Below are 24,963 nucleotides of genomic sequence, written 5' to 3'. Positions count from 1 at the left end.
GCCCGGGCCAGGCTGCACCGTCCCAGGGGCCCTCCCTGGATGGACACGCAGACTGAGCAGGAAGATGCTCGTACCTCCTCAGCGGGGCTCGGCAGCCGGGGCTTCCCTAGGATCTCGCTCTCCTGTTAGTCATTCAGGAGGAGTTCTCCTCGCTCACAGTGGTATTGATGTCAATTTTAACAGCCGTCATGTATATCGACTCCTCCGCCACCGCTTGCTGGCGTATACACTGTTGCCAGTTCGTTTAGCGAGTTGCTCCCTTTTATTGGCCGTGGTACGGATTTTTCCTTTATGGATGCAATTTGTCGGGATCACTGTAATGTCGATAAATCTGTGGGGAAGGGTCAGGATGAGGAGGGGCTGCCTTCCCTGGAGCGGGCTGGGATTCCCCGCCCTCTCCTTCCGCCGGGTCACATGGCAGCATCTCAGCAGGTGCTCCGGGGTGAAAGGGAAACGGGCAGGTCGCTCCTCTCGAAGATGGTGCTCCGAAAGGCATCTCCCAAGCTGTGCTCCAGCTCCCCTGCCGCGCTTCCAGGCTTGGGGAGCACGCCTTCCGGACTCCTCCTGTTTTCATGGTTCAGTCATTTCTACCTGTTCCTCCCACCTTTCTCAGAATCAAACCTTTCCTTCTAACCGGGAAAGAAAAAAGTTAATCAAAATCAACCAATACTGTGACCCCTTCTGGAAGTGACACAATCAATAAGCATTAAGTTCTGTCTATGGACCAAGCGCTGTGTTAATCACCATAAAAAAATAAACATTTAAAAAAAAAACAACTAGAAAACACCATTCACTATTCTCAGAGAGCTCACATTTTAATTGGAGAGACAAGTTGTAAATAACGCTATCATTTGTGTCAGATTGTGGTGGATAGAAAGCAAATAAATATTCATACGTACATATATGTGTGTGTGTGTGTGTGTGTGTGTGTGTGTGTATAAAAACAAACTTTTTTAAAAACTAGAAAACACCATTCCTGCTCTCAGAGAACTCATATTTTAAGTGGAGAAAGAGCATGTAAATAACACTATCATACATGTCATAGATTTTGGTAGATAGAAAGCAGATAGATATACATATATATATATATACATGCATACATATGCATGTATATGAGTACACACATGCCTATATGTACACATGTGCATGTATATATGCATATATGTGTGTATGTTAAATATACATATTTATATATTGCATATATAAAATTTAAAAAGTGTGTATATATATACATATATGTATGTATGTATGCACACGTATACACACACTTACAGACAGACACACACAGAAAGAGAGAAGACGCACAAGGATCTCGCGGGAAAGGCACCGTGCATCTTGGATGTCTGCAGGGGAACAAATCTAAGTCCTGTCCCGGCTGGCTAAGGCCCTCCCCCTCCTCCCGGCCTTTCTCAGAAAGCCCAAGCATCGATTGGCATGAAGCCCACTTAATTTGCAGAGCAAGCTCCCTTAAGTCTGACAGCAGCCTGCCTCGCTGACCCCTGGTAATCCCAGTCCCCAGAGAAAGAGTGGGCAACCTTTTCTCTCTTGGAATCTCATTCATTTTTCTTAAGAGAGGAAGCCGTTGTATTTGAGATGAATATGGGTTGTTAAAACCGCTCCAAGCTCGTTCTGCATTAGAATTTGGAGTCGAGAACACTTGGGTTGAGACCCCACCTCGGACCGGCCCTAGGTTTGTGACCCTGGACGAATAATGTAACCGTGTGGAGCTCAGTTCCTTATCTGACAAAGTTGGTGGATCGGACTGCCTCTCAGCCCTTGCCGGCTCTCATCTTCTTGTCATTGTGTGTCTTGTTTTCCCCCTTATTTTGCTGGGTGGTTTCAGTTTCTATAAATCCAAGTTTCTTCCAGAAGGACGTAAGCCTGCCCAGGGTTGTCATTCGAGCTGGCCTGGGGTGTGGATGTTCCCTTTTGCTGCTTGGCGCGGGACACCTCACTCCCGTGCTCCAGCCCAGAACCGCAGCCGGCCCTGGCCGTGGAAATTCCAGGAGTTCGGAGCCACGGGCTCTCCAAGGAGGCTCGTGGCGCTTCCTGCAAAGCCTTTCCTTCCATTATCATCATCTCCTCGCGTCAGACCTTCCGGGTGCCCGTTAAATAAATCCCGAAAGCATAGATTCCGAGTTAAGGGCGTCTATCGACAGCATTTCAAGTGCTATCAGGGAACATCTAATTCAGTTTAATTTTGCGATAAATCTCGTGTTTAATCCTCTGGTTGCTTTGTAATCATGTCTCTATTGATCTCTTCTGAATGCCTGCATGCCGCCTAATAAACTTTGCCATTAACCCACAGCTTCTAAAGGGAGAGATTGATTCCAGCATCCAATCTGATAGGCCCGGCCGGGGACTGAACCGTCAGGAGTTCTGTCCCGTCGGGAGCTGAAAAGCTGAGGTAGCAGAGCCAGGGGTCACGGGCTGCTGAGCAGCCGAGGGAAGTGCCTGAGTGACCGCACGGCGTCGTCCTCCCCGGCCTCACTGAGACAGATGCACACCTCCTTTCCTTCTTCATTTCTCCCGTCCCGTGCTGTCCGATGGCCTAGTCTGCTTCCTTCCTTCCCTTGGCTCTCATTGTGGGATCTAATTCATTCTCTTTGCCGTGGATCTGAAGGAGTTTATTTGGGCCAGGTTTCTGAGGTCAACAGTTTGGACCAGGGATTCTCAGACTTCGACCCTTCGGCCGGATGCGGCCGCTGAGGACGTTTATGCGGCCCACCAGGTTATGGCAAATGGGCTGAGGGGCGGAGACAGAGCGTGAGCTTTTGTTTTTACTCTAGTCCGGCCTCCCACAGTCTGAGGGACAGGGAACTGGCCCCCAATTTAAAGAGTTTGAGGACCCCTGGTTTGGACAAACCTGCAGGATCTTAAGTTTATTTTTAAATGTGATCCCAATAAGAAGAAAACCTAAACTATATAAACTCTGAAATACACACTCTGTGTGTGTGTGTGTGTGTGTGTGTGTGTGTGTACATATTCTAAGGGGAATAAAAGTATGTGTAATTATCTTATAAATTGCTTAAATCTTTCACGAAACTTAAATTCCTCTCATCAGATGATGGAGCGTTTGTATCATAAAAGAACCTGAATTTTGGGATTTATAATTGTGGGTATTTGTCCTTCTCCCTCTAGTGGCCAGGCTGCTCGTGGGCCAAGCCCCAGTCTGGTCCTTGGATGGCTGACTCAGCCTGTAAACATATGTTTGCACATGTCAGCATGAAAAAGCAAGCCTCTTGTGATATTCCCACGTGCATACACACGTGTGTCAGAGGCTAGGTATGCACGTGCGTTTACATACGTCTTCCTTAATTCTCCAGTTTCCATAGCCGGAGCCCCCGGCTTTACAATCTCCGATCTTCCGGATCACCTTTGTTTGCGACCCCACAGTCAGTTTTGGGGCAAAACTGCATCTGCCATCAAAGTGCGTATTTGGCAGCGTGACCAAAATGTGACATCCCAGGATGCCTCCCCACTCCAAAGTGGATCTTTTTCAAGTGTCCGCGGTTTTGCAGATCTGAGCGTTCTTCACAGATGTTTAAGTGGACTCGGGAGATGCTCTGAGTTTAATGGGAACAACAATAAAAAAAACACTGGAAGGTTTTCAAAGTCCTCACATAAGTCCTTAAGTGAATCCACTTAACTCTCCGCACCACGCCCGGTGGGATGGGTGTTTTCATTGAGCACCATTTTACAGCTGAGGAAACTGAGGCACTTACAAGGCTTGCCCCAAGTCCCTCAGCTAGGTGGCGTCTTGGGCAGGATTTAGGCGAAGGTTGTAATGTCCGAGAGAACAGACACTCTTGGGTCTGTCCTTGGATGTGGCTCTTAAGAAGAACTGAATTCTAGTCTAACCTTATTACTTGTTAGTTGTGTCACCCTGGGCACGCTTTACCCTCAATTTGCCCCAAGTTTGTCTCAGTTTCCTCATCTGTCAAAAGAACTGGAGAAAGAAATGGCAAACCACCAAAATGGGACTCAAAGAGCTGGGTACCGCCAATCAGTAACAGTTCTGAGAGGTTTGACTTCAGAGTGGGGTGGGGGAAATTTCCTTTGAATTGTCCTCCTTCCCCAGCCCTGATGTCAGGAGGACCTGAGTTCAAATCTGGTCTCAGACACATAACACTTCCTAGCTGTGTGACCCTGGGCAAGTCACTTAGCCCCAGCCTCAGGAAAAAAAAAAAAAGAAAGAAAGAAAGAAAGAAAGAAAGAAAGAAAGAAAGAAAGAAAGAAAGAAAGAAAGAAAGAAAGAAAGAAAGAAAGAAAGAAAGAAAGAAAGAAAGAAAGAAAGAAAGAAAGAAAGAGAGAGAGAGAAAGAAAGAAAGAAAGAAAGAAAGAAAGAAAGAAAGAAAGAAAGAAAGAAAGAAAGAAAGAAAGAAAGAAAGAAAGAAAGAAAGAAAGAAAGAAAGAAAGAAAGAAAGAATTGTCCTCCTTCCTATGGGAAGGATGTGAGATGCCTCAAATCCTGACTTTTAGAACCAGTGGCACCCTAGACATAATCCAGCTTAATTCTGGTGTTTCATGGGGCCCAGAGAGACTGGGGCTTGCCTCGCGTCACACAGGACGATAAGCAGTAAAACCAGTTTTTGAAAGCTCATCTACCTCCAAATCGACTCCTCCTGGCGCTCTTTGATGCTCGCCTCTCGGAGAGATGAGGAATTATAACTGAAATCATAATTGCTTCTTTGGAGCTTCTTCTTCGCTCTTAGCCCATGATAAATTGCTGATGGAAGCATCCTTTGGGTCTTAGAAAAGACTTTTCTCCAAAGAAGGCGGAGGCAAGTTTTACATTCCCACCCCCATTTTAGAGATGAGGAAACTGAGGCTTTCAGCGACTTAGGGGTGGTGACACTGTTAGCTTTTCAGAAAAATCTGGTCATTCATCCAGTGCCATTTATGCACGAGGCGGTGTGTCAGGGGATTCAGAGGCAAAAAGCAGAACAAGTGCCTGCCCTCAAGGAGCTCCCATTCTGCTCCCATTCTGCTCCCATTCAGGAGAGAGAGTTCTGGTGTCCTAACTTAGGCTTCCTTCTAAGCTCAGTGCTCGGGAACCATCCCATGAGTGTTTATCCACTCGTGGGGGTCCTTAATCGTAACATCTTTTTCATCCACGGGATGACATGACTGAGGGTCCTGTTCTCTGCCGGTGAGTCTCGGGGGAGTCTCCCCCGCAGCTGTCACAGATGGATGGCTGTTTTATCCACTCTGATGCCAGGGAAAATATTTGGGTCCAGAGTTTCCTCTCTGCCCTGCTTGCTCCCCTCCCTCTGTCTGGGGGATTCAGGTTTCATGCCGTAAACGCCAGATGTGGGACTGGTTGTTCTGTTTCTTCCCAGCTCCCCTCCCGGCCTCCCCCCAGAGCCCTTCCCATATTGTTCTTGGCTAGTGAGCCTTTCAAGGTAGGTTAAGGCAAAGGCTGAGGGTCAGAAGCTGGGTTACCCCGGCAGAGACCAAGGGCGAGGAAACGAGTCACCTCCCCACTGGGCCCGTTCTCACTCTCATGGGCCCCGAATTAGTTCACACACATGTAAAATAAACTAATAAAATGCTTCTTTTCTGAAGGGGATTCTACGTCTGTCCCCAGGCCGGGCTCCACTTGATTTACCTTGGTCCCCGCTGTCTCCCCGATGATGTACGGCTCTCTTGTCTGTCCCCCCCTAAAGGCATGTTTGTCTCTTTTTATGGAGCTGATGCGAGTGGAAATCTCAAGAAGCTTATCATTCCCTGATGGAGAGTGGAATGTTTTTGTGTCTGACTGGGCTTGGGCCGTATTTTTGCTAATCGATGTGTTTTTAGTTTTTAAAAAAGAAGGAAAAATAAACAAAGGAAAAGCAAATTTTAAAAATTTGTTTTGGGGGGGTGTTTTAGCTAAAACTGTAGGTAGCGATGTTTTCCAGAAGAGAGGTCTCTTGGGAGAGGAGAGAGCCGAGATGGGAAGGCATCCAAGAAGGAAAACCGAAGTGGGTGTTTTTTTGGTCACATCTGGATCACATTTCCCAATTTCAGAAAGAGTAGTCCTAGAGTGTGCGGGGATTTACCGGGCTGGAGAACTCGGCCACAGGGGAAAAGCAGTGTTTTTTTGAGTGAATAATTCACATAATGGCTTCAGTCCTTCGCTTTTTCTTTGGCAAGTGAGGTGTCAAATTCCAGACAAGGAGTTGGGTTTCAAGCCACCATTGAGTTTTGATAATTCACCATTAGGCGTTCGTTGGTTCTTTCTTATTTATTTTCCTTGAGTTACCTCCTACAGCTATAGAATCTTACTCTGACTTTCCCAGCTCTCTGGGATCTAGTTTCAATCTACTTTTCTAGCCCTTTGATATCCCTGCGGGTCTTGGAATTTCCCACCTCTGGACATTTGCTTAAACTGTGCCCTACACTTGAATTCCTTCCAGTGCCATTGCTTAAGCTTTAAGTCCTAGACATGGCTCATATTTGGGAGGGAACGAGTCAGAAATGTTTCCCACTTGGCTCCTTAAGAAGCAGTTACTTTATACCAGTCACAGTGCCAAGGCCTGGGAGTCCTTTAAGAACCCCAGTGACACATGTCGTCGGGGAGACGACCTGAAACCACCCGGTTTTTTGAATACAGCTGAGAATTCTGTGTTTCTGTTTCCCTTCCTTCCTTGTTCCGAGTCTGATTTTGGGGGGAGGGGCTTCTTCTCCCCATTTGCTCTTCCTGTGGTATACTTCATGTCTTAAAGCTTTTCCAGTAGGATTTTCTGCTCTGGAGGGCCTCCAAAAACTTACCATATGGAATAAGAGAAGGGAAAGGAAAGGAGGGGAATAGGAGGAGGGAAAAAAGGTTCCTTTTCATTGCCTCATATTCCCCATGTTATCTAAGCCAGCAATCTCATTAGAGGAACCTAACGGGGATTTTCAAGAAATTAAAATAATTGTGACCAAAAGATATGGGTTCAAATCCTTAAACAAGTCATTTTATTTGTTTTTTAATATGAAAATGAGACTAGGTTCCATTTAATGCACTTTCTCCTTCAAATCCATGATTCAACGAGCCTTTGAATGTTTTAAGCATCAGCATTTACTCCCCGATGACTATGGAACACTTGGACTTTGGGGTTCCTTTTTTTTAACTGAGGAAATTGGAGTTCGGTGACTTGCCCAGGGCGTAGGGGCTCTTAAAGGTCGGGATGTCTCCCGGTGTGTATTTGTCTCCTAGGCCTTGGCACAGTGACTGGCACAGAGTAGCTGCTTTTAAATGATTGTGGAAGCGATCACAGCAATGGTGCTCTTTTGTGTAACACTTGGAGGGTTGTGAATCGCTTTATGTTATCACATTGGAACCTGACAATATCTCTAGGAAGCCGGTGCTGTTATCATGTATTTTTCATTTTTCTTTGGCAAGTGAGGTGTCAAATTCCAGCACAAGGAGTTGGGTTTCAAGCCACCATGAAGTTCTGATAATTCACCATTAGGTGTTCGTTGGTTCTTTCTTATTTATTTTCCTTGAGTTACCTCCTACAGCGCAGACAGAGATTTGAATGATGCGCTGAGGAACAATCAGTCCATATTTGAGGGAAGATTTGAATTCAGCTTTCTGAACGACAGCCTGTCCATGGAGTGGATTCAGTTGTCACACTTTTACCCATAGAATATGTGAAAAGAGCCCCCCGCCCCCCCACCAGTCTTTAATTCAGCCGGCAGTTTCTTGGTCACCTGGCAGTCACCCTGTTTTCTGGAGGAGTCTTATCTTCAGTGGCCCCCCCTTTCTGCTCTTGTCCACGCACCCTTTATCATACCTGAGGGAGGCAAGAATAGAGGTTCATCGGAGCATGATTTTGGAGCTGGGAAGGCCCTCATGCCATCTGGTTAATGGGAGGATCATTAAGATAAAGGATCTTGGGATCCCAGGCCCTGAATGATTACATCAGGGACATCGTGTGGTGAGCTTAAAGTTAGCAAGACCAGGGCCAGGTCATCTCACCTTTCCAGCTCGTTTTCTGGTCCTTAGAACCAGGGATGTGGACGTGATGGTCTCTGGACACCCTTCCAGCTTTGAATACATGAATCTCTGATCCCATAGACGTTGGCTTTGGATTTAGGGGACTTGAGTCAAATGCCATCTTGGACTCCACCTCTGTGATCTCGAGTAGGGTCAGTCTCGATTTTCCAGATGAGGAAACTGAGTCCAATAGGATTAAGTGACTTTTCCAAGTAGTCACTGCTACAAAGGACAAAGTTTGGGCTCACAGCCTGAGTGCAGGCTGGGCCCTGGGGATGGAGGATGCTCTAAAGACTCCCCGTCTTGCAAGAGAACAGCATGAGGTGCCCCCGCGGAGACAGAGACTATGAGCGGGCATCCCTCTTGGGCTCAGGCTGGTTGCTGGCTGGGATTCCGAGAGTCTCTGCCCGCTTCCATCTGCAGTCGTGACTGGAGGCCCACAGGCAAAGCCGGGCTTTTCATCAGCGGTTTCTTGGTCTCTCCCATTTTGCACAATTCTGGAGTATTTGATTTTAAAATTCAAGAGTGACCCCGGATTGGCGGCCTCTGGAGAAGGATAGTAATTTGGGAAGGGGTGGGGACGAAGAGGAAGATGGGCTGCGGTGGAGAGGGCTCCGCGGCTGAAGGAAATTGCCTTCGGATTCCGGCTCTCGCAAACCTTATCAGCGAATCTGCAGCCGCCGTGACCCTGCCCTCCATCTCCAGTGACCTAAAAATCATGTAATTCCAACAATTTGAGCAGCCTATTCCCGTCTGTTGGGTCTCGCTAGAGAGTTTACCCCCTTTCTGTTGCCTAGCAAATGTTGCTAAATCTCTTTGCTTCACTGAATGCTATCCACGGCAGTTCTACTTTGTTAAGTCTCGCTTACTCCCCTCAGAGGCAGGTGAGTCAGCTTTAAACCCCCTAATTTCCTGGATTTCTACCAAATCCCTCACCCCCTTCTCCCATCATCTTTATAAAAGCTTGCCACCGTAATGGCACTTGCCCAAATTATTATTAATTATACATAAAATATGTATTATGTATTATAATTATATATTAATATATAAATACATATATATTAATTATTAAGATTATATTATATATATGATTATGTTATATATTATATATAAATAGATAAATATAAATTAATTGATATAATTATATTAATATTATTATTCATTACATTTGATCATATATATGTATGTATATATTTGGACATATATATATATATACATACATACATACATCTATATATCTGAAAATGGTAGTGAGTTCTCGAACCAAGAGCCCTCTAACATTTTCAGTCTTTGGACTGAAAAGCCCTTTAAAAAACAATTTAATCTGGGGCGGCTTCCTAGCTGTGTGACCCTGGGCAGTCCCTTCACCCCAGTTGCCTCAGTTCAAAAAATAATCTGACTCGTGCCTTGAAATGGAAACTCTAGAAGAAGCTATTTTATCATCTTCAGTTGATTCATTGATAAAACATCAATAAATCAGTTTAAGACCGATTCACCTGCCACTGAGACGTAACAAAATAGAATAGCGTGAATTCCGATGGAACTTCTCAATGGAGACACCACAGAGCCATTCTGTGAGATGGTGCTCACTGCTTTGAGAATTTTTGCTCACAATTAACCATTTTGTGTGTGTGTTGTTTTTTTTTCTGGTGTGTTGAGCATTGAATGATAAATTGACTGATTTAATTCCCTGGCGTGTGGGAAGTTTGTCATTGAGGGAAGTCAGGGTGGAAAGTTTGGGGAACCCGGCTTCAGATCCTGCCTCAGTTGGGATCTGTGTTTCTCCGGTTGTAAAATGAGATCCTTGAGTTACCCTCCGGAGCTTGATCCCTTGGGGCTGCGTGGGCCTCCCTGGACTTGAGTTTCCATGTCTGAGGGTCTGCCCCTGTAGTGTCGATCAAGGATATTTTAATCTCAATGTAGTAGAGACGTGGACTGGAGCCGTTATTCCCACTGCATGTTTTCCTGACACATTCGGGCACCTTCTCTGCACGTTGGCCGGAGAAGGAGCCTGTTGCAGCCCAGGCCCTGCATGGCGGACGGCTCATGTCTGAGGCAGGGCTGGACCCAGTACACTTCCAAGAGCATCTGCAGAGGGACTTTTCTTTCAGAGGAAACAGAGGTGGTGGATCGAGCTCTGGCAGGGCTCACGAGCAGAGACGACCTGGGTCCGAATTGGTGCCTGAATCTAGGCTTTGGGCACAGAGGGAGAAAGTCACTTTCCAAGTCCTGATTAAGCTCTTACTGTCTGCCAGCTTATTGCGGAAGCTGTTGAAAAGCAAAAATAGAAGCTGCCCTCCATAGGCTGATATTCCAATGGGGGAGGGGGACAGAAGGAAAAACTCAGACCCCCAAGAGATAGGGAGTGTAATCAGCAGATAATGTGGGTATTCAGGAAAAGCTTCCAGCAGGAGGTGGGATAAACTACACCGAAAATATAAATTACAGATCATTTCCTTCTCTGTGTTGGAGAAGGAATTCTAGGTGAAAAACTCCTTTTACTGATGAATGCACACATATCTGGAACCCCCTTTGAACACACATATCTGGAACCCCCTTTGAACACACACATATCTGGAACCCCCTTTGAACACACATATCTGGAACCCCCTTTGAACACACACATATCTGGAACCCCCCTTTGAACATACACATATCTGGAACCCCCCTTTGAACATACACATATCTGGAACCCCCTTTGAACACACACATATCTGGAACCCCCTTTGAACACAGACATATCTGGAACCCCTCTTTGAACACACACATATCTGGAACCCCCCTTTGAATACACACATACCTGGAACCCCCTTTGAACACACACATATCTGGAACCCCCTTTGAACACACACATATCTGGAACCCCCCTTTGAATGCACACATATCTGGAACCCCCCTTTGAATACACACATACCTGGAACCCCCTTTGAACACACACATATCTGGAACCCCCTTTGAACACACACATATCTGGAACCCCCTTTGAACACAGACATATCTGGAACCCCCTTTGAACACAGACAAATCTGGAACCCCCCTTTGAACACACACATATCTGGAACCCCCCTTTGAACACACATATCTGGAACCCCCTTTGAACACACACATATCTGGAACCCCCTTTGAACACACACATATCTGGAACCTCCTTTGAACACACACACATATCTGGAACCCCCCTTTGAACACACATACCTGGAACCCCCCTTTGAACATACACATATCTGGAACCCCCCTTTGAACACACACATATCTGGAACCCCCCTTTGAACATACACATATCTGGAACCCCCCTTTGAACATACACATATCTGGAACCCCCTTTGAACACACACATATCTGAACCCCCTTTGAACACAGACATATCTGGAACCCCTCTTTGAACACACACATATCTGGAACCCCCCTTTGAATACACACATACCTGGAACCCCCTTTGAACACACACATATCTGGAACCCCCTTTGAACACACACATATCTGGAACCCCCCTTTGAATGCACACATATCTGGAACCCCCCTTTGAATACACACATACCTGGAACCCCCTTTGAACACACACATATCTGGAACCCCCTTTGAACACACACATATCTGGAACCCCCTTTGAACACAGACATATCTGGAACCCCCTTTGAACACAGACAAATCTGGAACCCCCCTTTGAACACACACATATCTGGAACCCCCCTTTGAACACACATATCTGGAACCCCCTTTGAACACACACATATCTGGAACCCCCTTTGAACACACACATATCTGGAACCTCCTTTGAACACACACACATATCTGGAACCCCCCTTTGAACACACATACCTGGAACCCCCCTTTGAACATACACATATCTGGAACCCCCCTTTGAACACACACATATCTGGAACCCCCTTTTCCCTGCTGAAAAGTTTAAAAGTCCACCAGAGTTGCTGAACGCTTCAAATGAAAACATATGTGTAAAGTACCTTGTTAGCTTTATAAACCTAAATATATCATTAAAGTGTTATATAAATGTCAGCTCTTGCCAAATAACGGTAAATTTTTGAACCGTTGTACGGAATATGAACATCCCAGTGTATCCAAGACATCCTTTGATTGACCTTATGAGCGAATGACTCCATGAATGAATGGATGGACAGCCCCTTATTGAGCCCTTCCTCTGTACAAAGCTGGTGCTGAGCCCTGGAGATTCAGACAGAGAAATCAGACAATACCTGCTCTCCCGGAGCTCACCCTCCTAGGCCCTCCTCCCCTTCGGCACTCCAAAGTTTGAAATCTTCATATTAATTGGCCTTGCGATGATTGCACAGCTCCCGATCGAGCTTCTCCAGGTCTCCCACCAGCTAATGTCACAGCGTGGGGTCCATTTGCTCGTTGGAGCTGTTCTGTGGTGTAGCCAGATCGGGCTGATTACTATGCCACATGGAAATAAAATGGATTTGGGGGGAAAAATTATACCGTGCATTCATAAATATTAATTCCCCTTTGTATGGAATGGTACATAATTTTTCCGTATACATTAGTGCACCTTGGGGGAGGAGACCGCTTCAATCTGCAAGGAGAATGCTGTAATTTTTTTAAAACCACAGTTAATGCATTATTGAATATTATTTGGTAATTAATTCGGTACCCCGCACGCGTACAATGTGGTGCGGGGGCGGAGGGATCGACGAGGGAGAGAGATCCTGTGGGCCGTTCATCGATTAGCGTCACAAGTGGCCCGATTCACCGATAATGTGTAGAAGTGGTCGGCGATGGGCGTCTCAGGGAGGCTGTTCTTTGGGGGAGCCTTAGGAGGCTTTGCATAAAAGCAGGTTATCTATTTTGATTTCCCATTAAGGGAAGGAGAAGAGGGGTTAGTTCTTATATTTTAAAAAAGAATTCTCATCACAAGGGGAGTGAATGGAAGCCGTGGGCACCAGGAGCAGGGTTGGGGGACAGATGGAGGTAGGGAGATTGCAGGGTGGAGGGCTGGGTAAAGCTCGGGACTCTGCCCCAAGAGCCTCTTCGTTGCTCTGCTGCTCACGTGAGATACGGAGGAGAACAGCGGAAGTGATGGGGCAGCCCTGGAGCACTTGGCTGGCTACCTGGGGAGACCCTTCTCTGAGGTCCCCCCATTTTCCACAGTGACCCCCTTTAGGTAGAACTTAAGACTTGGGGTTGATCATTCTGTTTCTGAAGAGGACCGGGGACAGCTTGAGTCGCCTGAGAATTAGGCAGAGCCACAGACAATGAGACGGGAGCCCAGCATCCCTCTGCCCCCGACAGACGCAGCGCCCCTTCCCAGAGTCCCTGGTCTTTTCCTAAAGGTCCTGAAGTGCCCTTCTTCTTGGCGCCTCTCTCACCCGGAGCAGCCTTTCCTTTCTCCAGAGGGCCGAGACTCCCCTGGGGCTCTTAGCGCTTCCCACCCACACCAAGCGGGGACCAACCCATCGAGCAGACAAGTACTCTGAGCAGTTATAGGTGCCTGCCATCTTCCAGGGGCTGGAGGTCATGGCCGTGTCCTCAAGGAGCTTATTTTGTATACGTGCAGACATATACGTCCATGGAGATTCATATAGAAATGTGAATAAGCATCCCTACATACACACATATTTACATACAGTGCACAGGTAGTAAATGTCTGTATACCCACGTACACACTCGTGTGCAAATATGTGTACACACATGTACACACATGCTCATGTGAACTACATGTACATGAGCACTTACAGCACACAGATACATTTGTAAGTGTGCATTTTATATGTATATATCTCTGTGTGTATATATATATATATATATATATATATATATATTTCTATATATATATATATATATAGATAGATATAATACATACATACATATATATGTATGTATGTATGTGATTTGAAGGGCTTTACAATAGCCCAGTAAAATGGAGATTTCTTTACCCCCAGTATACAGATTGAGAAACAGAGACCTAATGAGATCAAGCACAATTTCTCTCCCCTCCAGCTCTGTGAGCAGGGTTCTTGAAGCAGGAAATGCAGCAACATGCAATTATTAAGTGCCTACTAAGTACCGAGCATTGTGACTTTGTCCAGATAGCCCTCCTACTCCCGGATGTCCCTTTTAAGCCTCCCTGGCTCTCCTCCCTCCTGGTGCTGTCCTGCATCCTTCCTAGAGGACCCTTTCCAGCCCAGCCAAGCTACAGCCTGGCCTGAATATGAATGGAAGGTTACAGCTGATCCTGGTGATGATGTTATTGTTAGAGATTGTGGAGGAGATTAGAGGGAGGTGGAAATTAAGGATGTTCAGAGGAGGAGGAATGTGTGGGGTTTTTTTTGGGGGGGGGAGGAAATCTTCCCATCACGTGGGTCAACACTTTTTTCTTCCTGGCCACTGTCATCATTTGGCTGGCTCACTGTTGCCATTCTGGACTATTTCTTGCTGAGCTGAGGAGATGCCCCTGTGTGTTGTGGAGAGAACCAGGCCGGCCTCCTAGAGCAGTAACCGAACTCAGGGGGCGTGGCGTGGGGTGGCAGGGGGATGGGCGTGGGCCATGTACCCGTTTTCAAAGCACATGAAGATGACCGAAAAATCCTTGAGTGTCTTAGTGTGCAAGGTACCATGCTAGGCCTCGAAAGCGTCACAATTCCTCAGACTCAGGATGGTTCTTTCTGAGGGAAGTCGTGTACTCAGGAGGCATGTGTGCGCGTGTGTGTGGATACATATGTACATATAGATATACCCATAAATGTATATATGGAAATATTCTGTGTCTACATATACATGTAGGTATGGATTGTAAGCATTATGCACATGTACGTGTGCACACATGTATGTATATGTACACATAAAAGCATATCTAAGGCATATATGTATATACTATGTAGTATACATATAGAGCATATGTACAAGAGTGTATATAAATATAAATAATCATGTACCCTTTTATGTGTGTACAAGTACGTATACTTATATAGACTCATATATACATCTGCATATATGCACACGTGTATAAACAAGTGTAAATATACACATGCATACATAGGTCAGCATATACACGCATTTTCATGTGTGCACACGGATATGTTTTACATATACATTTGTGTGCTTACCTAAAGGTATGTATATGAACAAAAATATTTAAAGTGTATATACAAAAGTGTATATACACACATATAAGCAAATAAATGCACTTTCATGTGTGCACAAGTACAAACACTTATATGCTTTTGCCCACATAGATAAGAGTATATGTGTATTTGTGCAGGTGTATAAACAAAAGTGTACACAAGCACGTACCCATGCATTCATGTACCTACATGAACTTCCATGTACATGCGTGTGTCTGTATGTAGGTCTGTGTGCAGGAATACACTAGAATACATGTGCATGTGTACATGTACATTCTTCATGTGTGCCATTGACCCAGGGCAGCCCCCAGGGCACGTACACGTGAGTGTGATTTGTTAGTATATGTGTGTGTGTGTAAATATATATAAACAAGGCCAGGGTGGGAGTTTGCTTTGCTAGACTACCCATGTTTGCAGGGGGATTTTGCTTTGCTTGCTTGCTCATGGAGGGGGAAAGAGAGGCTGGAGGGAGAGAAGGGGATCCTCACTTGACCATAAAATAAAATTTAAAGGATAAAAAGTAATTATTTTTTAAGAAAGAAAGGATATTGATAATAGTCCCCTTCCTAGTGCAGAAGGAAGATGAGTGACTATCTGATGGTGGGAGGGGGGTTGTTTAGCTGGCTCTGCTTTTGCCTTCCTTGTCGTCCCTCCCCAGCCCTCTCCCTTAGCTGAGGTTGTAGGTCTGGCCCTGCTTCCTCTCTAACCACAAATCCCCTCTCCTCCTCTCGCTCTTGCAGAAGGATGTCGCACTTAAGCCTCAGGAACGGGTGGAGAGGCGCCAGAACCCACTCGCCAAGAAGAAACGGGAAGCCCTCACCAATGGGCTGTCCTACCACTCCAAGAAGAATAGACTGAATCATCACCATTACAGCTCAGACCGAGAGAACGACCGCAACCTCTGCCAGCACCTCGGGAAACGGAAGAAGCTCCCCAAAGGACTGCGACAGGTGAGTGACTGTGTCGGGGCCCCGGCCGGCTCCGGGGACCCTCCGCCTGCGTCCTGGTGGGGCTGGGCCCGGGCTGGCTCCTGGAGGGGATTGGGCCTGGACCGGCTCCTGGGATGTCAGAACTTGTGGTCTCTCACTGCACCCACCTGCGTCCTGGTCTGCTGGGTGGGACTAGGCCCGGGCTGGCTGCCGGGTGGGACTAGGCCCGGGCTGGCTGCCGGGTGGATCTGGGCCTGGGCTGGCCTGAAGGCCGCCCCGACCCAAGTCCAGCAGGAGTCCCTGATGGAGCTCCTGCCTGGCTGTGTCCCCTCCCTGGGAGCCACGGAGCTGGGGCTGCTCCTGTACTCTGCTCACATTTCTGTGGGTGAGGAGTGTGGGGGAAGAGGAGGGACCTGATTTGAAGGGGGCCGCCTACTCCGGCCAGATGGGCCTGGGAGACTGATGGCCGCACCCCGAGCTGTCCTAAACTCTTCCTGTCACTAATCGCCGTTCCCTCAAGCCAGCTCCGACTGGGACTAGAATGAGTAAGAGCCCATCAGGGGTCCATGGGTGAGCGGGTCCTGGGCAGAGGGGGCTGGCCCCAGCCTCGGCTTTAGGGTCCCTCACTGTGAGGGTGGGTGATGGGGCCGAGGCCTGGCTTAATAATTAGGTTTCAGCCAGAGTGGCGGCCAGGTCCCCTCTGGGCTTCCTCTCTGATGGTTTCCTCCTGTGGAAATCCCGGGGAAGAAGGATTAATACACGAAGAAGGAGAGGGAGTCTCCGATTCCTCACGGATAAATCTGGGCGGGGAGGGGTTCGTGGAGAGCAGTGGGCGGGCTCTGCGAGGTGGCATCCAGGGGCTTTGGGGCTTAGCCGAGGCAGCTGAGTGTTGGCCATGGCTGCGCCGTGCAGCTGGTTTTAATCAGAAGCCTCCAGGTAACTTGGAACTTGTCAGTGATTCTCTAGGAGAGAGGTCCTCAAGGTGGGATCCAGGGACCACTGCGGATACCTGGGTGAGTGCAGGGGTCTAAGAAACCAAAACAATTTTCCATAATAATAATACAGATGCATTTTAATTGAATTACAAAGGATAGAATCCACATAGATGAAAACATTTGATAATTTGTAAGGAAATGAGAGATTCTACCCACTTCCGGTAGTAGGTTTGTGTGTGTATATGCACGTGGTGGCGATTGTTTTGTGAATGTTTTAAGCTTACAAAAATAAGAGGCTAACGACTCATAAAACTTAGTTTAAAGACACCTTTGAGGATCATTTATTTAAACCCTATCTTTCTGAGTTTAAATTCGGCCTCAGATACTTACTATCTGTGTGACTCTGGGCAAGTCACTTCATCCTGTGTCTGCCTCAGTTTCCCCAGCTGTAATATGAGCCAGAGAAGGAAATGGCAAATCACTCCAGGGGCTTTTCCAGGAAAACCCCAAATGGAATCGCAAAGAGTTAGACATGACTACAAGCAACTGAACGACAATAAAACTATTTTACACGTAGGAGAAACTAGCGTGGAGAGATATGAGGGGCAGCCCAGTGAGCAGAGGGCAGCTCTGGGAATCAGAAAGTTCTGGGTTTGATTCACAGATCAGATACTTAATCTGTTTAAACTGGAGGAAATCACTATATCTGTCTGGGACTCAGTTTCCCCAGCTGTAAAGAAAGGGTTTAGACTTGATCTCTCAGGTGCTCTTAAGCTCTAAGTCAGGGATGTTCTATGTGACTTGTTTCCATCCCAAGCCTCTCTGGTGAAAGGATGTGATTCTAAGTCAAGAGGCCCTGGGTTCAAATCCCATCTCAGCTTGTTTCTATTTCTTACCTTGAATAATCATTTAACTCCCCGGGCCCAGTTTCCTCCTGTGTCAAATGGCCAGATGGAGTCGATGGCCATGGGATCCGGGGTCTCCATCGAGGCCGTGTCCAGCCTTCTGTCCACGACAATACACAAGTTCCATACAGCCAGGGGGTCTGGCAGTCAGGCTTTTGTAGCCTGGTGGAAAGTCCAATGTATATCTGGGAGTCCCTGAAATTAGTTTGTGCTCCAGAGCTAAGTGGGGAGCAGAAGGGAGAGAGCAATCTTGAGGTGCAAGAACACAGAGATACAGTGCCAGGGCTGGGAGAAGCAGGGCCTGTTTGGGAGGAGGGGAGGTCTAGGGGCAAGGAAGGCTCTGGGAAGGGAGGGACACGATTGGATCTGTGTACAATTGGAGGACACCTTTGACCAGAGATCCCCTTGGCTTGATTTCCAATAAGTTATAAAGTGTAAGAGCAAGAGAAGGCTCCTAGGAGGGAAGGAAGGGACACAATTGGATCTATGGGCCTGTCTACAATGGGAGGCCACCTGTGATTGAGAGCCCCTTGGCTTGATCTCCCAATAAGTTGCAAGGTCTAAGAGCAAGAGAAGGCCGATTGGATCTGAGGGCCCATGTCCAGTGGGGTCCACCTGTGATCGAGATCCCCTTGGCTTGATTTCCAATAAGTTGTACGGATGTCAGGAGAGAGAACAGGGGAGCAGAGATTCCTAATTTCTCTTCTGAACGTGCACAAGTGCAAACAACTGAAGTCTTTGTTCTGGCGCAGAGCTGGTACTTGATCTCTGTTTATTGATCGGTTAGGTTAATCTTTTGCAGAACTCTGATGGACAGACTTGAACCAAGTCAGGGGCTGAATGATTGAGTTGTTGTCCAAAGCAGCTCCTATTATAGGATGGGGGCGGCACAGGTGGTGCAGGGTCACTGGCCTTGGCTGTCCTCTGGCTCGTCCTGAGGCAGGAGGACCTCCTTTTTCCTCGGGCTTCACAACCTCCCTCTCTACTCTCTTCTTGCCCTGTAAGGTCGCCACTTAGCGTTCCTCTGAGACTCGGCCCCTCCTGGCCGGGCAGTGGCGGCCCTCGAGAGCCTGGAGGAGAGCTGTAGAGTGAGTGAGTCTGACGTCCTGGGCTCAAGCAAGCAGAACCTTCGATGAAAGGCCGGAGGAGGCAGGGGCCTAGGGCCCTTGTCGGGCCTTGGCTTCTCCATGGGTGATGGAGAGCGGATTAAGGCTTCATCTTATCAGGAAATGCTGGCAGAACTTAATGCCAGGCCTTCCTGGAGCCAGCTGGAAGGTGCTCGCTTGCTTCTTAGCGGAGAGGAAAAAGAGGATTTCTTAAGGATTCATCGCTGCTAACTAGAAGGATACAATTACTGATAAATATGTTTTTTAAGTTTAAAGGGGCAGGCCTGCCTCAGACAAACCGAACCTCATTTTTCTCCCTTAACTTGACTGGTTATAAACCTTAGTTCCTGTGCCTTATCACACTGGAAAATGAAAGCTCTTAGCTGGTACTTAACCAGCCTGATGGAGTTTATTTGTGTGAATGTATTTTGAAGCATAAATAGACACTGACTTGGAAGATCCTGAGCTGACATTCGTCATGGGAAGTGGTTGTGCTTTTAGCTGGTTAAAAACCAAACTGCCTTTGAACGGCCCAGAGAAGAGATCGGGGGTGGAGAAATTGAATTACTATCTGATTTCCATAAATCATAAAACAAAGATGTTCTTCAGAACCAAATGTTGGGTGCGGAGATCTCTATCTCTATATCTATCTATCCACATATCTATCTTCTCTTTTTTTTCTGTTTATTTCTCTCCCCACCCTTTTCTTTCTGTCTTTACATATGGCGGCAGTGACCACAGAGGACATAGAGCAGGGGTTCTCAAACTACGGCCCCGGGTCAGATGCGGCCGCTGAGGACGTTTATGCGCCCACCGGGTTATGGCAAATGGGCTGAGGGGCAGAGACAGAGGGTGAGCTTTGTTTTTACTCTAGTCCGGCCTCCAACAGTCTAAGGAACTAGCCCCCTATTTAAAAAGTCTGAGGACCACTGAGTCATAGATGATCACAGACTGAGGGCATGAAAAGCCATTTATTCCAGCCCCCTAATTCACTGTAGACATTACGGGACTTGTCCCATCAGCCCACAAACAGTGTCATGTACAGGATTTAAAATCAGGCCTCAGGCACCAGCCTGGAGGGCGAATGTTGTTAAAAGGTTACATGGTTGGTCCGATTAAGTCTAATTAATCCCCAAACATTCATTTGGAGAGATGCTGGATGAGCGGATGGACCAAAGACTCGGCTTGATGGGGGCCGGTTTCTTGGCTCCTAAGGCAGGTAGGATGCAGCGAGCCTTTGTGTCCGGAGAACGATCACGGCGCGGGTTGGCGTGGCGCTGGGGAAATGCCGGGGATTCGAGAAAATGAGGGCGACGAGAGATTGGCAGTATATTTGAGGAACAAGAGCCAGCTTGTTCCCATCAGCTGGAGGGTGGTTTTAGTTTGTCAGTCAGCAAGCATTTCCTAAGTACCTGCTTTGGGTCAGACGCCGAACTAGGGAATATTGAGAAATAAACGCCCTCAGAGAGCTTATATTCTCTATGGGAAGATTGTCAAAAAGCGCTCATTAAATGTATGCTTTATGCGGAGGCCCCATCCTGGAAGTGATTAATACAACTCCAGCATCATTGAATGCTTCTGACCCTCAAGGAGCTCGATACATTCTAGAGACAGAAAATCAGTGAGCATTTATTGAGCACCTGCTGTGTCCCAGGACACATCCTCCCTGCCTCCTTTTTTAGTACCAGGATAGAAAGACAAGCATCCACCAGTTGCGTGGCTGCCTCCCTCGCTTCCACTGTCGACTCGTTCTAGTAACGTGTAAAGAGCCAGGCGGGGCTCCTCCAGCATCTGCTCCCGTGCCCATAATCCTGACGGGGCCTCCTTCTTCCTGGAGACGAGGCTCATTGTTACCCTGGTGTGGAGCCATCCTTTCCGATGTGCTCCCCACGAAATTTATCTGCTCAAATTAACTTATCCCGGCAATACCGAGCCTCCGAACCTTTCCTCTAGCAGACTCAGCGGAAGTCAGGTATCAGAAAACTCGCTAATTAGTTTTTGGTGGAAATCCATCCAGTATTCACCCAGGTATTTATTCAGTGCGGCTGTAATGTCTGCAGGCATCTGGAAATCCAAACATTGGAGGCAGTAACAGCGCTCGGATTTGTGTTTTCTTGGCAAAAAAAGGTATTCGAACTTTCGCTCTGTGGGCTTTTCAGTTTTCACTTGTTTTGCTTGTTAATGGAGACATGAGCTGGGATTTTATTTTGAAAAGGTGATTTGAAGTGAAAACCAATTTTTTACTAAACGCCGAAGAATTCAAAAGCCTAATTTGGGGGGAGGGAGGGCCTTAGGGGTCCGGGGTCGTGATTTTCTCGTCAGACAGTTAATAGGCTCGCGCGTGATGGTTACATAAAGCATTAGTTGTTTTCACCTGGACCACCGTTTAAATTCCACTTTTCCCTCAGACTGAACTTTGGCCAGACCGGCAGAGGTCATAATAAAACAGCAGAGAAATAGAGGCTAATTTGTAGAAGTGATCCAAAGAGCCTCTTTTCACCTCATTAAGTGGCCAAATGGGCCCATATCCTGTGAGGGTAAGACAGGGCTGCTTTCCCCTTTTTTACATGTTTTCACCTCTTATTTACATCACTGCCTTTTACAGCGATTCCAATTCTACATTAATTAAAAAAAGACCCTCTTTTGTATCAAAGTTGACGAGTTAAGAAAGCCTTTTGAGGGATGAGGTAGATGCCATTCTGCGCAGTAGTCCACCACCTCTGCTGAGTGGGGTGTGTTTTATTATGAAGTCGGCTTGTTTCTGCTTTTCCTTCGCATGAGTAAAGTCTCACTGCATTGGTCGTCCTCTGCTGTGTTTTGATAACGAAGGAAGAGTCCAGTATGTGCAAAAACTTGGCCCTACTCAAAAGGGGACTGCATGAATAAACTATGAATATTCATGAATCACATGAATATTTATAAAACATTAACATAAAATGCATTTGCTGTTTAGTCATTTTTCACTTGTGGCCAGCTCTCAGAGACCCCGTTTGGGTTCTCTTGGCAAAGATTCTGGAGAGCTTGTCCTCTTCCTTCTGACTTTGACCCCGGGCGGGTTCCTCACTAGCGCTGGTATTCTCATAGGCGATACCTGGTGAAGTGTCTAGTGTAATTCCAAATTGTTTCCTGGATGGCGCTATCCATTTTCAGCTCTCCCAAGGATGTATTAGTGAGCCTGTCTGGTAACAGTAATTCCTTTTTGCCTCTCAATTCTCTTTTGTGTTCTTGCACCAGGCCTGTGGGAGGGTTCAGGCTCCTCCCAGTGACCCACGCCCAGGTACAGAAAGATTGATATAGAGGACTAGGAAACCTCCAGAGGCCTTGATGTGGAAGCCCCTCCCCTTTTACACGTGGGACACCAAGGAGACTGAGGCTTCATAAAACAGTACAGATAAGCAGCAGGTCTGTCCTCTGGGGGAGGGTCTTTATTCTTGCAGGCCCAGTAATGGAGGAAGCAGAGAGCTGGTGTTTCCCCATTCTCCATGAGGCCAGAATAACCGCCCTCGCTTTGTCGAGGACGGCCTAGAATGTCCACTGGTGCTCCGGCCCACTCTCTGCCCGCCGCCCTCGGCCTCCTCCTTGGGCCCGCCCTCTCTGCCGGCCCTCGGCCTCCCTCCTTGGGCCGCCCTCTCTGCCGGCCCTCGGCCTCCTCCTTGGGGCGCCCTCTCTGCCGACCCTCGGCCTCCTCCTTGGGCCCCCCTCTCTGCCGGCCCTCGGCCTCCTCCTTGGGCCACCCTCTCTGCCGGCCCTCGGCCTCCTCCTTGGGCCGCCCTCTCTGCCGGCCCTCGGCCTCCTCCTTGGGCCGCCCTCTCTGCCGGCCCTCGGCCTCCTCCTTGGGCCTCCCTCTCTGCCGGCCCTCGGCCTCCTCCTTGGGCCGCCCTCTCTGCCGGCCCTCGGCCTCCTCCTTGGGCCTCCCCTCTCTGCCGGCCCTCGGCCTCCTCCTTGGGCCGCCCTCTCTGCCGGCCCTCGGCCTCCTCCTTGGGCCGCCCTTTCTGCCGGCCCTCGGCCTCCTCCTTGGGCCTCCCTCTCTGCCCGCCGCCCTCGGCCTCCTCCTTGGGCCTCCCTCTCTGCCGGCCCTCGGCCTCCTCCTTGGGCCGCCCTCTCTGCCGGCCCTCGGCCTCCTCCTTGGGCCTCCCTCTCTGCCGGCCCTCGGCCTCCTCCTTGGGCCGCCCTCTCTGCCGGCTCTCGGCTGTCCCCGCTCCCGAGCTGGGCCGCGGGGAGGAGGCGGGGAGGCTCCGCTTGCAGGGCCGCGGGAAGCAGCAGATGGGTTTGATTGTCGCTTGCCGGGTGATCCCGGCGAGGGCTGACGCTGGTGGTGACAAGCGATTTACAACGTGCTATTTACAGTTGGGGTTTGCAGGCTTTCACTGACATCAGAGCGCTCTTTAGCAGCTGCTTTCATTATTTCCTTTCCATGAGCTGCTAATTGAAAGGGAAATTGTGGGTGGGCTTGGAGCGGGAGCCAGCGGCCTCCGTGGACGTGTCCGATGGGGCCCTCCTGGGGCCAGGGTGCCGAGGGGCCCGGGGCCTCCGTCCTGTCACGGGGCGAGCCGGAGCCTCGGGGCCTCCTCTCTTATAGGGGGGAAACCGAGGCGCAGGGAGCTGAAGGGCAGAGCCGGCCTGGAAGAGCACTTAGTGCTGGCTGCGCATTAAATACCGCAACCACAGGTACCAAAGCAAGTCATCCCGCCTCCCGGGAGGTGTCGGGAGGGACCTGGGCAGTGCTGGCGGGGGAGGGGCTTAGGGGGCAGTGCTGGCTCTGCCGGGCTAGAGTCATGGGCTTGACGTAAAGGAAGAGCAGGGCACTGGGACGGAGACAGACAGAGACAAGAGACAGAGAGACAGAGACAAAAGCACTTACATAGAGCCACACTCACCCACACCCTTTGTCTTCAGGGAGCTTCCCTTCCAATAGAGGGAGATCTCCCCCACGTGCAGGGGAAAGTGTACAGGGGAACGCTGTTCCTTCCTAAACTGGTGTTGGTTCATTTATGGTTTCCAAGTAAGAAACGTGTGCATGTGTGTATGTATGTGTATGTGTGTGTGCATTTGTGCCCATGGTCCGGGCAGTTCCTGCAGGGCCCAGGAAGGCGGAGGTCAGGATGGGTGGGAGGGGGAGCCGGGGCCGGGCAGCTCACTCCCATTTGGCCCGGCCTGAGAGAAGGGGCCCTGCCTCGGGGCTCTGGATCTGGCTCCTCCTCCAGGCCGGGCCTTTGAGCCCCCTTTCTCGGGGTGAGGGCTGTGAGTGTTGGATGCATCTCAGTGAGAGGCTTGCGAGGAAACATTGGGCCCAGGAACAACTGTTCTCTCCTGCAGAAAGTGCTGCCATCGGCCGCTTTTAAATTAAAAATGAAAAGGGCACACAGCAGCATGTGCACACACACGTGCACACTCACACCGCACACACACATGTGCTCACACACGCAGAACCTTTCCCTGCCCTTGCTCTCTGTCCCCAAGCCCACGGCCCACTCTCCTTAGGGGCCCCACTCTTTGGATGCGCCCCAGGCGCCTCCATTGGGCACATGTAAAGCATCTGGGACTTCTGGACCAGCGCAGGAGCCCTGTTGCTTTGTGGCCCGCTTGGGTCTCCTTGCCCCGGGGACCTCCGTCCCATTGCTGGAGGGCCTCTTTCTGCCCCCGTGTGTTTACACAGCCACCCCTTCACCTGGATCCCCGCCCCCGGGGAGAGTGGAGCCCTTGGTTGGTCCCCGGAGCCCTCCTGGACAAGGCCACGTTGCGTGCCCTGTGTTCCCTGACTCAGACTCCCGGAGGCCGCTTCCAGCCTCTGTGGGGCCTCTTGTTCCTCTCCCAGCCCAACCCTCGGCGACAGCCTCCGTCATCCATCTCCTAATTAGATAAGCGGACGGCGCTGGACAGGCCCTGATTGCAGTGATGGTTCCAAGGGACTGTGACTCGCCTGTAATTAGGTCTGGAAGCCGCCAGCTGCCCCAGTCGGGACTGGAACAAAAATCCCCAAGGACATGGGCCGCTGTGACCTGGTCACTTCTTGCCGGACCTA

At 48.8% G+C, this 24,963-nt stretch overlaps 1 protein-coding gene across 5 annotated transcripts in view; it reads left to right on the top strand.

The window, feature by feature from the left end:
- Positions 1–24,963, top strand: part of AUTS2 (activator of transcription and developmental regulator AUTS2) — a 1,090,636-nt gene that overhangs the window by 238,000 nt on the left and 827,673 nt on the right. For all 5 annotated transcript variants that reach the window (XM_074263989.1, XM_074263992.1, XM_074263990.1 and 2 more), the window contains exon 2: positions 15,807–16,016. In XM_074263989.1, coding sequence (XP_074120090.1) covers positions 15,807–16,016 — 210 coding nt within the window. The remainder of the gene's footprint in view (positions 1–15,806; positions 16,017–24,963) is intronic.

Source organism: Sminthopsis crassicaudata, chromosome 4 (assembly GCF_048593235.1).
Source record: "Sminthopsis crassicaudata isolate SCR6 chromosome 4, ASM4859323v1, whole genome shotgun sequence".
NCBI classification, from domain to species: domain Eukaryota; kingdom Metazoa; phylum Chordata; class Mammalia; order Dasyuromorphia; family Dasyuridae; genus Sminthopsis; species Sminthopsis crassicaudata.
Note: the sequence above shows the minus strand (reverse complement) of the source record. Positions and strands in the feature narration are given on the sequence as shown.